The 17,259-nt window shown below is 43.3% G+C and overlaps 1 protein-coding gene across 11 annotated transcripts in view; it reads right to left on the reverse strand.

Moving 5' to 3' along the window:
* The window catches only part of Piezo2 (piezo type mechanosensitive ion channel component 2), a 349,401-nt gene that overhangs the window by 219,230 nt on the left and 112,912 nt on the right, over positions 1–17,259 (reverse strand). For all 11 annotated transcript variants that reach the window (XM_048806753.1, XM_048806747.1, XM_048806749.1 and 8 more), the window contains exon 3: positions 3,390–3,515. In XM_048806753.1, coding sequence (XP_048662710.1) covers positions 3,390–3,515 — 126 coding nt within the window. The remainder of the gene's footprint in view (positions 1–3,389; positions 3,516–17,259) is intronic.

The following is a 17,259-nucleotide window of genomic DNA, read 5'->3' on the forward strand; positions in this document are numbered from 1 at the left end:
ACACATGTCGGAGGCTCCTGGGAGAGGCGGGGGCTTTGGCCATGATGGGGGCGAGGGTCTGAGGTTTAAATAGGGAAAGCAGTCCCTAGGAAAACAAAATGAAACATACAAATGAGCACCTGGTGGCCTGGCCCAAGTGCCCGCTCTGAGAGCCCTGGGTCACCCCACCTGCCATGCCTGGATCACACACAACACCAGGAGGACCCATAACACCAGGAGGACCCACAACACCAGGAGGACACGCAACACCAGGAAGACCCACAACACCAGGAACACCCACAACACCAGGAGGACCCACCACACCAGGACCAGGGCAGCTGCGCTCTTCTTCATTTAGATTTGTTCCTTTGTATCTGCAGACACCAGCAAGGCTGAACAGCAACCCCGGGGCATCAGAAGAACAGTGTGTGTGACATCAGTGTGTGCTCACAACCAGGAGGGTCGGACGTCACTGCAGCTGCTGCAGAGGCGATGCGTGCAGAGCACCTTAGAGTGAAGTCAGCCTGGTGGAAGGCGGCGGTTTCCACTGCCCGCCTGGCGGTGAGCAGGAGTTGACACAACTTGGTCATTACAAACGCTCCAGGCTGAAAACCCAGTCTGTGTGAACCTTGGCCACCACACGGGTTGGCAAAGCTCTGGAGTTGGTTTGTCCTTCTCTTTTATCCTTTTTCAAGAATGTGTTAATATTAATGCTGCACATGAAATGGAACACACAGCGCACCGCGGCGGGCCAGCGTGAGCACCCACGCTGCTGGTTCAGAGAAACTCGTGATGCCCACGAACTCACCTTCACGGGGCTCCGGCCGGAAGCCAAGAACTCGGGCTCCCTTTGAGCTCAGCTTGACCTCGCCTGCCTATTGATCACTCATCAGAAACACTGGCACTTCGAAAGGGAACTGGGGCACTGATGGAAACGGGCTTGAGTGGGAATTTAACTTTGTAGGAACAGAGCTTGCCGTCACAACGCCCATTCCGCTGGCTTTGGTGAGCCAGGAGCGTTTTCACTGGGGACAAGAAGAGAAAGGAAGGGAGGCGACGTTAGGTTGTGACATGTGAGGTACACTGCAGGAAGAACAAGAGCGGCACTGCCGGAACCACGGGCATTATGGCGCACTGAGAAGACAGAGCACTCAGGAAGGGTGTGCAGGGGCACCTGAGGCCCCACGCTCGGGCTGGCAGGAGTCTGGGCATGGGCATGCCAGAGGCCAGCCCTTCCTACCCTGCCCCACCTGAGACTCCGACACCTGAGGTCCCATCCCAGCATCTGTGTGTTCTGATCCTGGCTCAGAAGGAGGACAAAACAGAAGAGATGGCTGTATGTCTGCGTGAGCCTGTCTCTACCTTAGGAAAGAGAACACAGAGAGTACTGCTACAAACCAGAGAAGGGGACTTGTTCTAACACTCCATTCTGCAATTTTACTTTGTTCTTTGCAGAATTGTGGAAAACCTTTACTGTAGGTAAAAATAAAAATGTCTAGACTCCCTGAGGCAGTAGAGATGGTGAGTTACACTTGCTAGGCTGGACACTCTCCAGGGATCCTTCCACATCACTCAACAATCTGAACTTATGCAGAAAGGAGAGAGAGATATTAATCAACTCAGTTTTTAAACTCTTATAAGTTGATAAGCAAAGTGTTCTGTGCTAAAATACCTCTGGTGATGAAGAACTCATTATTCTTGAAAAACTCTTCTATTTGGATAACACTGTAATTATAAAGTATGCCCTTAGGGTCCCAGAGTGGCTCACTATGAAATGTGCCAATGATGTTTGATTACGAAGCACTATAAAATATTGTTGCTAAATTTCTGTGTTAGGAGTGAAGCTAGCAAATATAATCAATGCTTTTTATCACTATAATCTACCTCAAATGCCATGATTTAAACACTCTGTTTTATCAAGACTTCAGTGATAGAATGATGTTTGGCTTTTATCCAACATTAAACCACATGTTAACAAGTGAATATTACTCAATCATGAAAAAGGAAGTGGGTACTGATACATGCTATTTCATGGATGAGCCTTGGAAAGGTTATGCTAAAGAAAAGAAGCCAGACACAAAAGGCCACAGATTGTATCTATTTAGACAGAATGTCCAGCACAGGTAATAAAGACAGAGAGGAGATGAGCAGTAGTAGCCTGGGGTGGCTGGGAAGGAAATGGAGAGAGACTACTCCTGGATCTGGGTTTTGAGTGTGAATACTACATCCGAAACTAGCGCTGTGGGCAGTTGTAGTCTTAAATTTACCAAACCCCACTGAATTCTATCTTTAAATGGGTGAATTTTACGGCATGTGAATTACACAGCAATTTTAAGAACAAGGGCCAGACATGCAGTTATAGGACTGTAATAAAAAGTCACTGTGGGAGGTACTGCCACCCGAGGGACTCCAGACTCAGTAGAACAGCCAAAATGCACACCAACCGCAGCTCTGCGGACGCCTAACAACCATGCGGCGAGGGATGAACACAGGTCCTAGTAAAGGGTCCCGGGCTGTGTTTACCTTAATACTCCCTGACCCATTGAGAAGTTTTCATCTTTTTATTTTACAGGGAGGGTATGTCGACTTCATCTCAGTTGTACTTGTACTTATGAAAGTTCAGGGAATTTCAAAGCCACAAACAGGTCCTTCAAAGAGAAGCTGGCAAGGTGAGCTGCTATTACGGTGTACTTCCAGCTCCCTGGGGCTCCCTGGGGCTCCTGTGGGCCTAACTGGAAACGCATGACTCTGCTCAGGCACCTGGGAGGCTCCTGTTCCTCTCCAGTGACAGTCACCCGTCCTGTAAGAACCAAAGCCTGGTTTGGGGAAAACACTCTCTGAACAAAGCACAAATACGCTGACTTTTTCAGATCACAAGTTCAAAATGTTATAGGTGTAGAACTTCTTACTTCCCTGTGAATGCCACTGAGAACTCCTAACTTGAAAAAGTAACTATCTGTATTAGACCACATTTTCCCCCCAAAAGAGAAAAGAGACCTTACGTGATGGTTTATAACACGATTGATGTCACCGTCACATAACCTACATACTGTATTCAACCTCGAGTTCTTGTTTGGTGGTCAGGAATTGTGCCTATCTCTTCCTACTGTAAACTCCAAGGACTGTATGTGAATCTTGATTTTTTAGGTTAAGCTTGATGATGAGGCCTCACACCCCGAGAGGAACCCCAGCGCTCTCGTACGCCAGAGACTCATTAATTACGCCTCCTCGCGATCCCACCCTCTACTGCAGGGCTTCTTAGACGTGCTCACACTACACTGGGCTGCAAAGTGACCAAAGCACACTCAGAATCTCACAATAAAACTACTGTGCAGACGTCCACGTGGACAGTGACGCACGGTGTCACCAAACACCCACACAGCAGAGGGAAGGGGCCCTGGGACACTCACAGTTGTATCCAGGCGTGATGTGGTGCTGGGCTTCCAGGCTGGCCAGGGTGATGTGGAAGATGATGTGCAGCAGCAGGAAGGACAAGCTCAGGAAGCACAGCGACTTCAGCAGCCGCCCCGTGTGTCCTGGGGGTGAAAGCAGAGGCTGTGAGGAACTGAGACCAACACTGCTCTGCCTCTCCAAGGGGTCCAGAGAACGCGTCCCTGTACCACCTGTGGTGGAGGCTGGCCCACCAGTCCAGGCGTGCAATGACCCCGACCTTAATTGTTAGTCGATAGCCAAAATCCACCCTGCACAACATCACACAGTCAGCCTCACATGCGTTAAAAACTCAATGTAATAGAAAAATGTCTTCTTATGCATTATATGACATGTTATATGGCATGTTAAAGTGGAACCGCAAAAGGGTTCTGGCCCAGAAAATTGTACAAAATGTTGCTGTCAAACTTGAAGGAGCAGGTAATCTGTATTTTATAAAAGTAGTTGTAGAGAAAAAGAAAGAAGATAGTCTGAAACATTTTGTAGTTAGGGTAAGTTTAATTTCAATAAAATAAGGCTGGAAGAGAAAACTATGAACCAATTTTACTTGTGAACATAGACCTAAACTATTAAAAAGATTTATTAAGTAACTGAAATAGCACAGTAAAAAAAAGGAATACATCATAATCAACTAGACTTTATTGCTGAAAACCAAGGGTGGTTTGACATTAATGGATCTGTAAGGGGATTCACATAGCAGTGGGCTGATGTCACGACTTTCTCAATGGACACAAAAGAAACACTTCTGAAAATTCAAAATGAATTCATGGTTAAAAAACTAAGAAACCAGGAACAGAAAGAAGCTTTCTTAAAGGACTGAGCCCATGGCTAAAGCAAGCATGCTCTTTCTGATACAAGTTTAGGCGGGGTCTCACTAATGTCAGAGATAAGGACACTCAAAAGTGCCACCACCAATTAACATGCCGCTGGGTGTTCCAATAATACCGTAAAATTAAAACAAAGGATGAAAAATCTTATTAGCCAGAAGTGTTTACAGATAATATGATCAAGTAAAATAATTTTCAGAGGATATCATTATCAATATAGAGCATGGAACTGAATCCACACACCAATTATTAGAACAAATGCAAGAATTCAGGAAATGATTGAGATACAAGACCATCTTGCAAAAACCAACGTTCCTCCCCACAGTGCAGAAACCAAATAGAAACTGAGGCACCACTTGGATAGCAATCAGAACTCTGCAACGGTTTGGTCAGGTGTCAGGCTGGGCTGCTGCGCACAGTTATCTAATCAAACACTTGTTAGGGGGCTGCTTGGAGTTTTCTGGTGTCACCACAGTCCACGGCCCACTGACTTTAACAAAGGGAGACTGTCCGCTACCTTCCGGGCAGTCCTGGCTCCATCTGCTGGAAGGTCTGAAACCAGGGAGGGGAGTTAGGGAAGGCAACTGAGGGCAGGAGAGGAGCTCAGCTCACCCACTGGAGATTGGTCTGTCTGGGACCTTCCCTTCCTGACGGCCTGCCCTGTCTGCTGTGGACCTTCTTGGCCAGTTCACAGTCAGTCCTGCAAACCTCGACATAAAAGTCCTCAACCTAAAAGCTACGTAAAGAAGTATTCAAGTCACATATGCATATATTTCCTATTGTATACTGCAACTCTCTCTGAAACTTGATTGATAAAAATATATAAAAATGCACACAGTTTAAAGACTTTTATGGATAAAATAGATAAATGAAGAAATATGTTAAAAATTATGAATGAGATGATTTATGGCAAAGATGTCAATTTCCCCTAAGTTTGGTCTACAAATTCAATAAAATTTCAAATATCATACAATAAGAAACTTCTATGTCTTCACCAAATACATTTCAAAATACCTAGAAGGGATGTTCTGAGGATCTCAACAAACATTTAAAAATACATTTAGGAATAAAACTCTACGAAATATTAAGAAATAAGGTCAAAAGTGGGCAAAGCTGGTGTGTGCAAACAGACATTAAGGTATGTTATAAACTTATAAGTTGAAACAAAATAATTAAATAAAACAGAAAAATAGTCAAGTGCAATATCATACATTGCTAAAGTAAAACCCAACTTATTTAAATTAACTTGGTAAATGTCAAAGTTGACCCTACAAATTAAGAGAAAAAGGATAGGAATGACATCAGCGATGTGACGGGGTCAGAGGCCCCAGCTCTCACCTCCCCACAGAAGCACCAATTTTGGCAACCACCATGGATGAGAGTACTTTTGTGGGAGCCCCAGAGACTAGTTGAGTTACACCATCTCAATGGGAAAAAAAGTCCCAGAGTGAGCGTCCTGAAGAAGGCAAACTGAGAGGAGCAGTTTCCTTTATCCACGGGATCTCTCCCCAGAGTGGCACAGCATGGCGCTGGGGGGCCTGATTGCACTGCAGTTTCTACTCCTGGGCAAAGTGAGAATGACATGAGCACCCAATTTCCCAGTCTTGCATATGCTGCCCGGGAGGCCCACTGTCTCATCCCACCCAGAACACGGAAGGGAAAAGCATGGATGGGTTGCCGGGAGACAGTGAAGAGCAGGAAGAAGAGTGTGTGTGCTTCTCAAGAGTATCACAACCCTGGAGCCCGCTGACAGACTCCCCCAAGAGACCCATCACTGACCCTTACAGGATGAGTCACCCCAAGACCTCCACAGCCCGCTGATGCAACCACACCTTGGATCCCTCCTCCTGCGGACAGCATCCCACACATCCTTGTGCATGGGCTGCATGAGCTCTTGCAGATAGTATAGAGAGTGCAGCAGCAAACACAGACCCAGTAACTGGCTGGGTTTTACAGGTTAGCAAGAAGGTATTCGACTTTGAGCACTTTGTTAGGGCCCTACCCTAGCAAAAATAAGCGGTTGTCTCTCAGCACCTAGCCTGGCTTTATTGATATGGGAGGCACAGGAACCCAAGAAAAGAAGTGACAAGAGGGGTGCAGCAGGTCTACCCACAGAAAAAAATTGAGAGAACCCTCTACCCTCACAGAATCTCAAATCAGGCTTACTGGTGAAGCACTTTCTCTTCTGAGATTAGTCAATAAAGACCAGAGAAGGGCAAGTGCCAAAATGGCAATCTAAGGCTGAAAGGAGCACAAAGAATCAAGGAAACATGACACCACCAAAAGAAAAAACTGAAGCCCATCTACGTGAGAAAGCCCATCTACAGGCTGAGCCCATATACATGAAAAGCCACAAATCTCCTGGCAAAGATTCAAATAATCACCTTGCAATTCAATGAGCTATAAGAAAATACAATCAGCTAGATGAAATCAGGAAAGCTGTACGTGAGACATTCAGTAAAAAGGCAGGACCAGAAAAAATGAATCGAGCAGAAGAATATAAAGCCTGAAGTGAAAAATTCAATAGAAAGCGTCAACAGTTGACTGGGCTAAACCAGAAGAGTCAGAGAGTTTGCAGACAGATTATTTGATATTACCCAGTAGAGGAAGGAACAAAATTTAAAAACAATGAAAAGGAGATGAAAATAGGTTGTGGCAGTCATGGGACACCAGCAAGTGACCATTAGACACATTATGATGTCCAGAAAGGAACAGAATGAAAAAGGGGCAGAAAGTTAACCCAAAGGAACAATGGCAGAAAAGCCACCTCATCTGAAGAGTCAGATAGACATCAGGGCCCAAGAAGCCTAAAGACTCCAAAGAGTAAGGAGGTCTTCACAGAGATACACTATGATCAAATTTTCAAAGGCCAAAAACAAAAACAAAAATTTAAATGAGCAAAAGAAAAAAAAGTCATCACCTACCAGAGCCCCTCCAGGTGACTGTGAGTGCTTCTCATCAGGCCTGAGAGAGTGGGAGGTGTATTCAAAATGTTATGAAAAGACTTTCACCCCAACCAGGCCACCCATGGATGCTATCCTTCAAAATTGACAGGCAGGTGCTGGAGGGGCTCAGCACCACCAGACCAGCCTTATGAGAAATGCTGAAGGGAGGACATGAAATGAAAAGACCCCAAAGAGCCATGTGAAGGGCTCTGAAGACATGAAGCTCACTGATTAAGGCAAGAATATTGTCAAAGTCAGAATATTCTAAGGCTGCAATGGTGCCATGTTAATTATGTTGACCTCCAATGTAAAGGTTAAAATATGAAATCATTAAAAACCATCATCACAATAATTTGTTAATAGATACGAATTTTAAAAATGTAAATTGTGACATCAATAACATGAAATATGGGAGAATCAAAGTGTAGTTTTTACGTGTGACTGAAATAAAGTTGCTATCAAATTACGTAGATTATTATAACTAGAAGCTGTTTCATGTAAGTTTCATGGTAATCGTTAAACCCAACCTGTACAAGATGCACAAAAGGTAAAATGAATCAAAGCCCACCACTACAAAAAAAAAATCACATCATGAAGGGAGAGAATAAGAGGAAGAAAGAGCAAAGAGATGAGAGAGAGAGAGAGAGAGAGAGAGAGAGAGAGAAGAATGAACAAAATGCAATTGTTGGTACTGACCTATCAATATTTTTTTAATGTAGATGAATTAAATTATCCTGTTAAAAGATTGAGGATGATGAAATAAATTTAAAAACAAGACCCAACTGTATGTGTACCAAAAAATTCAGCTTTCAGGACACATACAGGCTGAAATGAAGGGAGAGAAAAACATATTTCATGCAAAGAGTAACCGAAGGAGAGCAGGGAGGGCTATTCTCATATCAAAGTAAACTAAGTCAGAAATCTCTCACAAGAGACAAAGACGGTCATTTGATGAAGCTGAAGCATTCAATTCATAGGAAGGATAGAATAATTTTGCACGTACACGCACATGACCTCAGAGCACCCAGGTGTGCCTGTTAGCGGAGATGGATGGAGAGGTAGATGGCGGTATAATCACAGTAGGGTCCTGCACAGTCCAGTTCACAATGGCCACACCTTACAGACAGAAGAGCCAACAGCATGGGTCTGAGCAGCTCGGCGGGCACTCCACTGACCCCTGAGCACACTTTCTTCCCAGGCACACACAGAACGTTCTCCAAGACAGATGGCAGGCGAGGACACAAAGTGAGTCTGATCCAATCTCCTCACCCTGAACTCACGTCTTTCTGACCACAGTGGATGGAACTGGAAACCAACGACAGGGAGAAAATGGAACAATCCAAAACAGGGCGAAATGTAGCAGCACATGTGTGAAAACCACGGAATCAGAGAAGAAACCAAAAGACAAATAAAAATACCTGAAGACTAGTGAAAATTAAAACACCATGAGCACAATACGTCTAGGGGTACTGGATCCAGAGTGTCCCCAAGGTCCCTGTGTGGGTGGCATGGCCCAGGCTGGTGGAGCTACTTGGAGGGGGTGGACTCTCGGGAGGAAGGGCCTGGATGGAGGATGTGGGCCACGGTGGTACATCTTGTCCTTGGCCCCGTCCCCCAGACCTCTCTCTCTGCTTCCTGGCTGCCACGAGGTGAGCAGAAAGAAACCCTTAACAATATCCTAGCAGACCACATTCCACAGCACACTGAAGGGGACACCCGCCACGGTCCCATAGTATTTGTTGTTGGTTGCAGGGAGGGCTCAACACAGAAATCTGTAAATGTGAAATACCCCATTACCAAAATGAAGGATAAAAAAAATCATATGATCATGTCAATAGATACAGAAAAGTTGTCTGACAAAAATCAACATCATTTTAAGCTTAAAAACTCTCAACAGATGAGGTACAGAAGGAATGCACCCCAATACAATAAAGACCATGTCTTACAAGCCCACAGTGAATATCCTCTCCAGTGGCTAAAAGCTGGAAGAGTTCCTCTCAGATCAGGAAGAGGCCAAGAATGGACCCTCTTGCCCCTGCTGTTCAAATCGTTCCGAAATCCTGGCAAGAGGGAAAAATAAAAGGCACCCAAATTGGAGAAGTGTTAAATTGTTCCTATTGAAGTTAATTATTTTAATACATAGAAAATCCTAAAGACGCCACCAAAAAAACTGCTAGGATTAATTTAAAAATTCAGCAAAGTTGCAGGATACAAAATCAACATGCAAATATCAGTTGTGTTTCTATATACTGATAATGAACTATCTGTAAAATAAAAAACCCACGTTTACAATAGCACTTAAAAGAAAGGAATACTCAGGCACAGATTTAACCAAGGAGGTGAAAGGTGTGTGCCCTGAAAACTGTAAAACATGGGTGAAAGGGGTGAAAAGAGAGGTAAGCAGGTGGGAACACACCCCCATGCTCACGGACTAGAATTAATGTTGTTATAATGTTCATACCACTCAAAACTGCTACGGTCTCAAAACAATCCCCTCTCAAAAATACCGATGTGGTTTATTCACAGAAATGGGAAAAAAAATTGTTCAGAAATTTGTTTGGAACCACAAAAGATCTCAGATATCTAAGAACTATTGAGCTAGAATCACAAAGTTGGAGGCATCACACTTCCTGATTTCAAATGTATTATAAATTTACAGTAATTAAAATAGAAGGTACAAAGACCAACGGAACAGAACAAAGAGCCCAGAAGTCAACCCACACATACATGGTCAATAAATCCTTCATGAGGGCTCCAAGAAGACCCACTAGGGAAAGGAGACATCCTTAACAAGTGGTATTGGATACCTGCAGTCAAACAGTGAAAATGGACCCCTGTCTCCCACCTTGTAAAAAAAAACCTACTCAAAGTAGAATGAACGCCTGAAACTGCAAACATCTAGAAGAAAAGCTAGGCAAAAGGTTCCTTTACATTAGTATTGGCAACGATTTTTTTTAAATGTGGTACAGAAAACAAAGCAAAAAAATAACTGGGATTACATTATGGAAAAGTTTTTGCACACCAAAATGAGAAGGTCACCTATGGAAAGGGAGGATACACTTGCATGCTATCAGTCGGATAAAGGGTTAATATCCAAAATATATGAATCTGACCTAACTTTCCTATGTATATATGTGAGTATCCCACAAGGAATCTCACTGTCGTGCACATCTACAAGACTGGGTCCTAATTAGAATAACATATACCCTAGGTCAGTATAAATATGTCAAAATAGTCTCTACTGTCATGTAGAACTAAAAAGAACAAATAAAAACACAAAATATATGATGAACCATACAACTAAATAATAAAAAACAAAAAAAAACATATTAAGAAATGGGCAAAGGGTCTGGGCAAGGGTTCTTTTCTCCAAAGAACACATAAAAAGAGCCATCAGGTATTTGGTGAGCTTCTCAGTAACACCAATCATTGGGGAAATGCAAATCCAAACCTCAACTGAGCTATCACTTCTGCTATGGTCTGAATGTCTCCATTTAAAATTCCTGAGTGACAACTTAATTGCCATCGTGATGGTCTGAAGAGGGAGGAGCTCAGGAAGGGCTTCAGTGGTGACAGAAGAGCCCCCTGGATGGGATTAGGGCTCTCACCAAGGGCTTCGGGGGTGAGGGGTTGTGCCCTTGTCCCTTCTGCCATGTGAGGAGGCAGCGCTGTGCCCCTCTGGAGGAGGCCAGCACAGGCACCATGATGGAGCAGAGGCAGGGCCTGTACCAGACACCAGCGCTGCCAGGCCTCCTCCTGGGATGTCTCAGACTCCAGAACTGCGAGAAACCGACTTCTCTTCCTTACACGTTACCCAGTCTGTGGTCTGTTACCGCAGCACAGGCGGACGAAGGCAGCCTCAGGACAACAGCCTCACTATGGCTACTACTGAACATCAGGTAGTCAGTGTTGGTGAGGACTTGGGGAAAAGGAAACGCACACTGTGTGCGGGAATGTAATTTGGTTTAGCCATTGCGGAGGATTGTGTGAAGGTTTATAACAAATTAAAAATGGTACTATGCTATATGGTCCAGCAATCCCACTTCTGGGTGCATGTCCAAAGAATTAAATTGGGATCTCCAAGACTTATCTGCATACCCATGCTAACTGCAGCAGAATGAAAAATACCAAGATATGGAAACAATTTAAATGTCCATTGAGGTATGTGAATGGATATAAAAATTCGTGGTATACACGCACAATACAATGGAACAGCGTCTGCCATTTGCTTTGATGTGGATGGGCCTGTAGAGTAATATGTTGAGCAAAATAAGCCAGAGGCAGGAGGACAAGGGCTGCCTGACCTGACTTGTACATGGAATCTAAAGTCCAACTCATTGACACAGAGAGTGGCCAGGTGGTTGCCAGGGCTGGGGTTTTGGGGAAGTGTTGATGGTTAGATGATGGTTGAAGGGTAAAGTCACACATGATAAAGGAATTCTGGAGAAGTTCTGCTCAATCAAGGATGAATTTTACGCCAAGTATTATTATCAAAACCAAAACTCACTAATAATAGAAAGGGGTGGAGGAGCCCTGGGGATGGACATGTCTGAGTTTGGTGGTGCTGATGGTTCTGCAGCTCCTTGAGATGTGTACATCAGGCAGCCACACGGAAATGGTGCGTGAATACAGTGGTTCTTAGAAGGAAGGAAAAGGTATGTTATCTTGCAGATAAAAACTGGTTATAATATAGAAAAAAAGTAATGCTAGGTCCTTGCCATACACAAAGGTGATCTCCAGACAAATAAAGACCTAAACATGAACAATAAAATTCTAGCATCAATAAATGAACACATGAAGTAATAACTTCATGACTTTGGAGCAGGGTTTGTTTTCTAAAATAATGCTAAAAAACTAAGCTATAGGAAAAAGAAAAGACGGTTTTAACTGCATTATGTTGGAAATTTCACAAATGCCAACATAAATAAAATGGACAGACAAATGATTAGGACATCTGAAATGTATATTAGATTCACAGAACTGAGAAAGAATCCCTGTATATCAACAACTGGGCAAAACATTTAAATGAGCATCTTGCCAGAGAAGATCAGAGTAGGGAATCCGCTAATAGGGAGAAGCTAAAAGCCACTGTAACACAAATGAGCTAAGACATAAATGATCAGACATCTCATACCCACTTGATCAGGAAACGTTATAAAATGCCATAGCCCTGAGTTTCTGTGAGGGAACCTCACCCAGCTGTTAGTTTGAATTAGTACAGGCTTTCTGGAAGTCATTACTTAAGAATACCTGACCCTCTGACCCAGCACACTACTCAACAACCTGTAATCCCAGCTCCTTGGGAGGCTGAGGCAGGAGGATTGCCATTTTGAGGCCAGCCTCAGCAACTTAGTGAAACCCTATCTCAAAAAATTAAAAAGGGCTGGGGATGTAGCTCAGAGATAGAACACTCCAGGGTTCAATTTCTGGTACCACACCCACACCCACCTGCCCCCCACCCCACTCATCTGCTGTAGTTTTTATTGCTTTTACTGGAAAGAAATAAGTATGAACACACAGAGAGACATTTTCTCAAGATCAGTGAAGTAATGTCTCATTGTGTGCTATAAACAAGGAGGTTTTACTTGTCTAAACCCTTAGAATAACATTTCTCAAGGGCAAAGGAACACACACACACACACACACACAGCCACACACACGCATACACACTAATCAAGGTGAAATTCACACAGCAAATTGGGTGGCACCCGTGTATATATATTCCCAGTGTTGTGCCACTGCTGCCTCTGCCAATTTCCAAAGCTCGTTATCCTAAGGCACCTGGTGTGCAGTTACTCTCCATCCCCGACCCAGCCCCAGCAGCCACACGCCAGCTCTCCAACTCCATGGAGGTCCCACACACCTGTAGCCACACAGCAAAGGGCCTTTTTTGAGTGGCTTCTTAGATAGAACATACTGCTTTCAAGCCATGCATCTGCAGACTGCATCAATACTGCATTCTCTTTATGGCTGAATATTATTCTACTGCACATATGGAAATTTGCTCATCCACCCATCTACAGATGGACATTGGGGCTTCACACCTACACTGCTGCTCCAAACACACACATACACATGCTTGCTGGAGTGCCAGCCAACAATTATTTTATGTAGGTATCTAGGATGGAATTGCTGCTTCATATACAATTATATACTTGGCTTTTAGAGGAACTGCCAAATTGTTTTCCACAGCAGATGTGCTCTTATACATTTTTGGGGCAGCCATGTACAAGGGTTCCAATTTCTCAACATCTCTGTCAGCATTTGTTATTTTCTATTTATTATCATTTTTGCTATAGCTATCCTAATGGGTATCAAGAGAAAAATCTGTGTAGCTTTGATTTGCATTTCCCTAATGATTAATAATGTGCTTATTGGCCATTTTCATATTTTCTTCTAGAAGGAAATTGTCTTATTGATCTGTTTCTATCACCATGACAATGGCACACAGTTTTGAATACTGTAGCTTTGTACTGAGTTTTAAAATGAGGAAGAACGTGTCTTACAACTCTGGTGTTACAAAATACCAATTTTGCTATTTGGGATCCCTTATAATTCCATATCAACTGAAGGATCAGGGATTTTTTAATTTATGCAAAAGGTCCATTGGCATTTTAACAGTGGTTATACTGTGTCTGTAGATTATCTCAAGTGGCAGTGACATCTTAACAATACTAAGCCTTCCAATCCATAAGCACAGGGTTGCTTTCCATGTACTCAGAACTTCAGTTACATTTAACATTTTCAACGTACAAGTCCTTCACCACTTGGGTCAAATTTATTCACATAAGTATTTCTTTATTTGATTACTACAGATTATTCATCGTCAGTGTACAGAAACACAACTGATTTTATGTGTTGACTTTTACTGAGAGTTTGCTGAATTTATTATTTCTGGAAGTATTTGTGTGAATTTTCTCTATATAAGTACATGCCATCTGCAAACACGGGTATTTTTTTTTTCTAATTTAATGGTCTTTCATTTTTTTCTGGCCTAATTTTCCTGGCCAGAAATTCTGATACAACACTGAACAGAAACAAAAAAAGTAGCCATATTAGTTTGCTAACATTGACATAATTAAATATCACAAGCTGGGGGCCTTAACTAACAGATCTTCATTTTCCCACATTTCTGGAGACTATAGGTCTAAGGTCAGAGTGGCACAAGTGGGTTCAGGTTTAAAGGGATGTCTCCTTGCCTTGCAGGTGACACCTCTTGCTGCCTCTTCACATAGTCTCTCTTCTGCACCCATCCCCAGCATCTCCGTGTGTCCCAATGTCCTCTGACAAGGAGATCTGTTAGCCTTCATTAGGAACCATCCTAACCCTCTTCTTTTATTTTAATTATCTCTTTGAAGTATCTCCAAGTACAGTCACATTCTGAGATGCTGGCATAAGGGCTTCAACCTATATATTCTGGGGATGCTGTGGTTTGAATCTTGAATGTATCACCAAGTCCTGTGTTTTAAAAACATGATCCTCATGGTTGTTGCCCTACTGGAAGTTGGTGGAATCGTAAAGAGGTTGGGCCTAGGGTAGGCGGTCTTTAGTGATTAGATGCATGCTCTTGTGGTAGATAATGGGACCCAAGACCCTTCTTCTCCCCTTGAGTTTCCTCCTGGCCATGAGGTGAGCAATTTTATTCAGCCAAAGTCTCCAACTATAATGTGCTGCCTTGTCACAAGCCACAAAGAACAGGGCCAACTGATCATGGGCTATAACCTTCAAAATTATGAATGAACCTTATCTTTTTATGAGTTGACTATCCAGGGTATTTGTTTTAGCGACAGGAAGCTGATTAACATGGGGAACATAATTCAGCCCATAACGGTGCCCTTGAGATTCTCAAAATTCATGTACCTCTTAAGTGAAAAATAATTTATACCTTTCCCAAAGCCAAAAAGTTTTGACCATTCAAGCATCAGATCCAAGTCCAATGTCTTATCTAAATACAATCTGAATCAAATGTGAGTGAAACTCAAGATACAATTCATTTTGAAGGCAAAATGGCCAAATTCTTCAGTTGCGAATCTGTGAAGATAAACAAAGTATCTGCTCCCAAAATACAATTATGGGACAGCACAAGGTAGACTTTCCCATTCCAAAGTGGAGAGAGGAAGGAGAAATGGCTTGCAACAAGCCCAAACCCAACAGGGCGAATTCCAATAGGGTCCAGTCTCAAGGATGACTTTTGGCTCAGTGCACTGCCTTTCAGGTGCATTGTTAAAATCGATGCCTTTAGGTTTTCTTCAGTTAGTGCTTTCACAGAGATTACTTTGAGTACTGGATAGGAGGGGGATTGAGTGAGCAGGAGCACAGAGCTGACTGCTTACAACTCTGCCTTAGCCTTCACTTCCTGCTTTCACTGAGCCTAGCAAGAAAATAAAGAAGAAAGCTTGGGGATTCTATCAGGTCTGTTCTGAGTACAGATCCAGTTCTGGGAAAGTAAGTGACTTTTTAAAATTTTCCAGTGGACCAGGACACTTTTGAGTGCCATAATTTCTCAAAGAAATCTTCTCTTCAGTTTTCCCTCCTAGGATTTTAGGATGCCATTGTTTATCCCAATTGTGATATTTTTTTTTTTTTTGCTCTGAGCAATTGTGAGTAGTTCATTTGATTTATGAGTTAGATGTCACAAAGTCAAGAAAAGTGCATCAATCTTTCAGACTGCCACCAGATGTGGCAATAAAGACAAATACTATTCTTTGTGAATCAAGTCCTTTCTGCTCTGGAACCAAAGTGGGAATGAGGGGTGTTGTCTTTAAGACCTCTGTGTGAATGGCATGAAGCAAAGACAAACACCAATGTCGAATATTTGCATGCTGTTTTAAAATGTTTTGATTATTTGCTTCTTGATTCATTATTCTCTTGATTGCTGCAAATGTTGGTCAGTCTGAAGAGTTCTTAAAATTTTGATTATGACTGTTTTTGCTTGATTTTTAGATGTTTTCTGAGAGGGTCAGAACTTGGAGGTGTGTATGTATTAAGCCACTTGCACTTATGTCCATTTTCAATTGCCAAACATTTCTTATTCTCAGCTTCTTTTTCCCTTATCCTGTGTACCTGGGCCTGAGGTGAGGTAGACCACCCTGTGGGAAAGGCATGGCAGAGGAAAGCCACTGCATTCATGGCAGTCATAGGAGGGAGAGAGAGAAAGGGGGCAGGGGGCAGGGGGGAGCACACATTGTGTGGGGGTATATATTGTGTGCTATGTATTTTAATTTCTTTTTCTTTTCTTAAAGAGAGAGAGAGAGAGAGAGAATTTTTAATATTTATTTTTCGGCGGACACAACATCTTTGTATGTGGTGCTGAGGATTGAACCCGGGCCGCACGCATGCCAGGCGAGCTCGCTACCGCTTGAGCCACATCCCCAGCCCGATGTATTTTAATTTCAAAGTACATATACCTGCCTGTGATGAGCCACAGTCTCAGGTGTGTGGTGATGACCCCAGTGCTCCTTTATATACCTCTGGGGTGAGGCTCTGGACCCTGAAGAACGGGAAGCTGGAGGCAGGGGGGTCCTCTGTATAATTCTTCACGCGTGACCCTCAGCTGATGTTGAACAGAACCAACAGTGGGGGAAAGACAAAGGCCATGCCATTTGGGGTGCCAGAAAGTGGAGTGTAGCAGAATGAAACCCTTCTCCAAGTTGAAGTCCTTGTTTTCCTAAGGGAATCTCAGGAGAGCCCTGTTCAGGAGCCATTGGGAGCTAATTGCTACAAAAATACCGCCCCCCCCACACACTCTCCAGGGACTAAGCCTGCTGAGGTAGGGAATGGACTCCCCAGCCTAATTATTTCTCTCATTCCTACCATTTGTAGGTCCCTTGGTGCAAAATTTGGTGAACTGGCTTAATAAATAACAAGAAATCTGAGGACTCCTTGTTGGCCTGATGTAAAGCGTTCTTGCCAACAGCATTGAAGGCAGCTCACAGAGACCACCTGTTGTCATCTGTGTGGTTTTCTTTAGCATCATGTCCTTTCAGTGGACATTTAGTGAGGTCTCCCTAGTGCAAGGCGTTGTTCGAGAAGTGTCTCGAGAGGTAAGGCCAGGTGCC

The sequence above is a fragment of the Marmota marmota genome, unplaced genomic scaffold, assembly GCF_001458135.2.
Source record: "Marmota marmota marmota unplaced genomic scaffold, marMar, whole genome shotgun sequence".
Taxonomy (NCBI): Eukaryota; Metazoa; Chordata; class Mammalia; order Rodentia; family Sciuridae; genus Marmota; species Marmota marmota.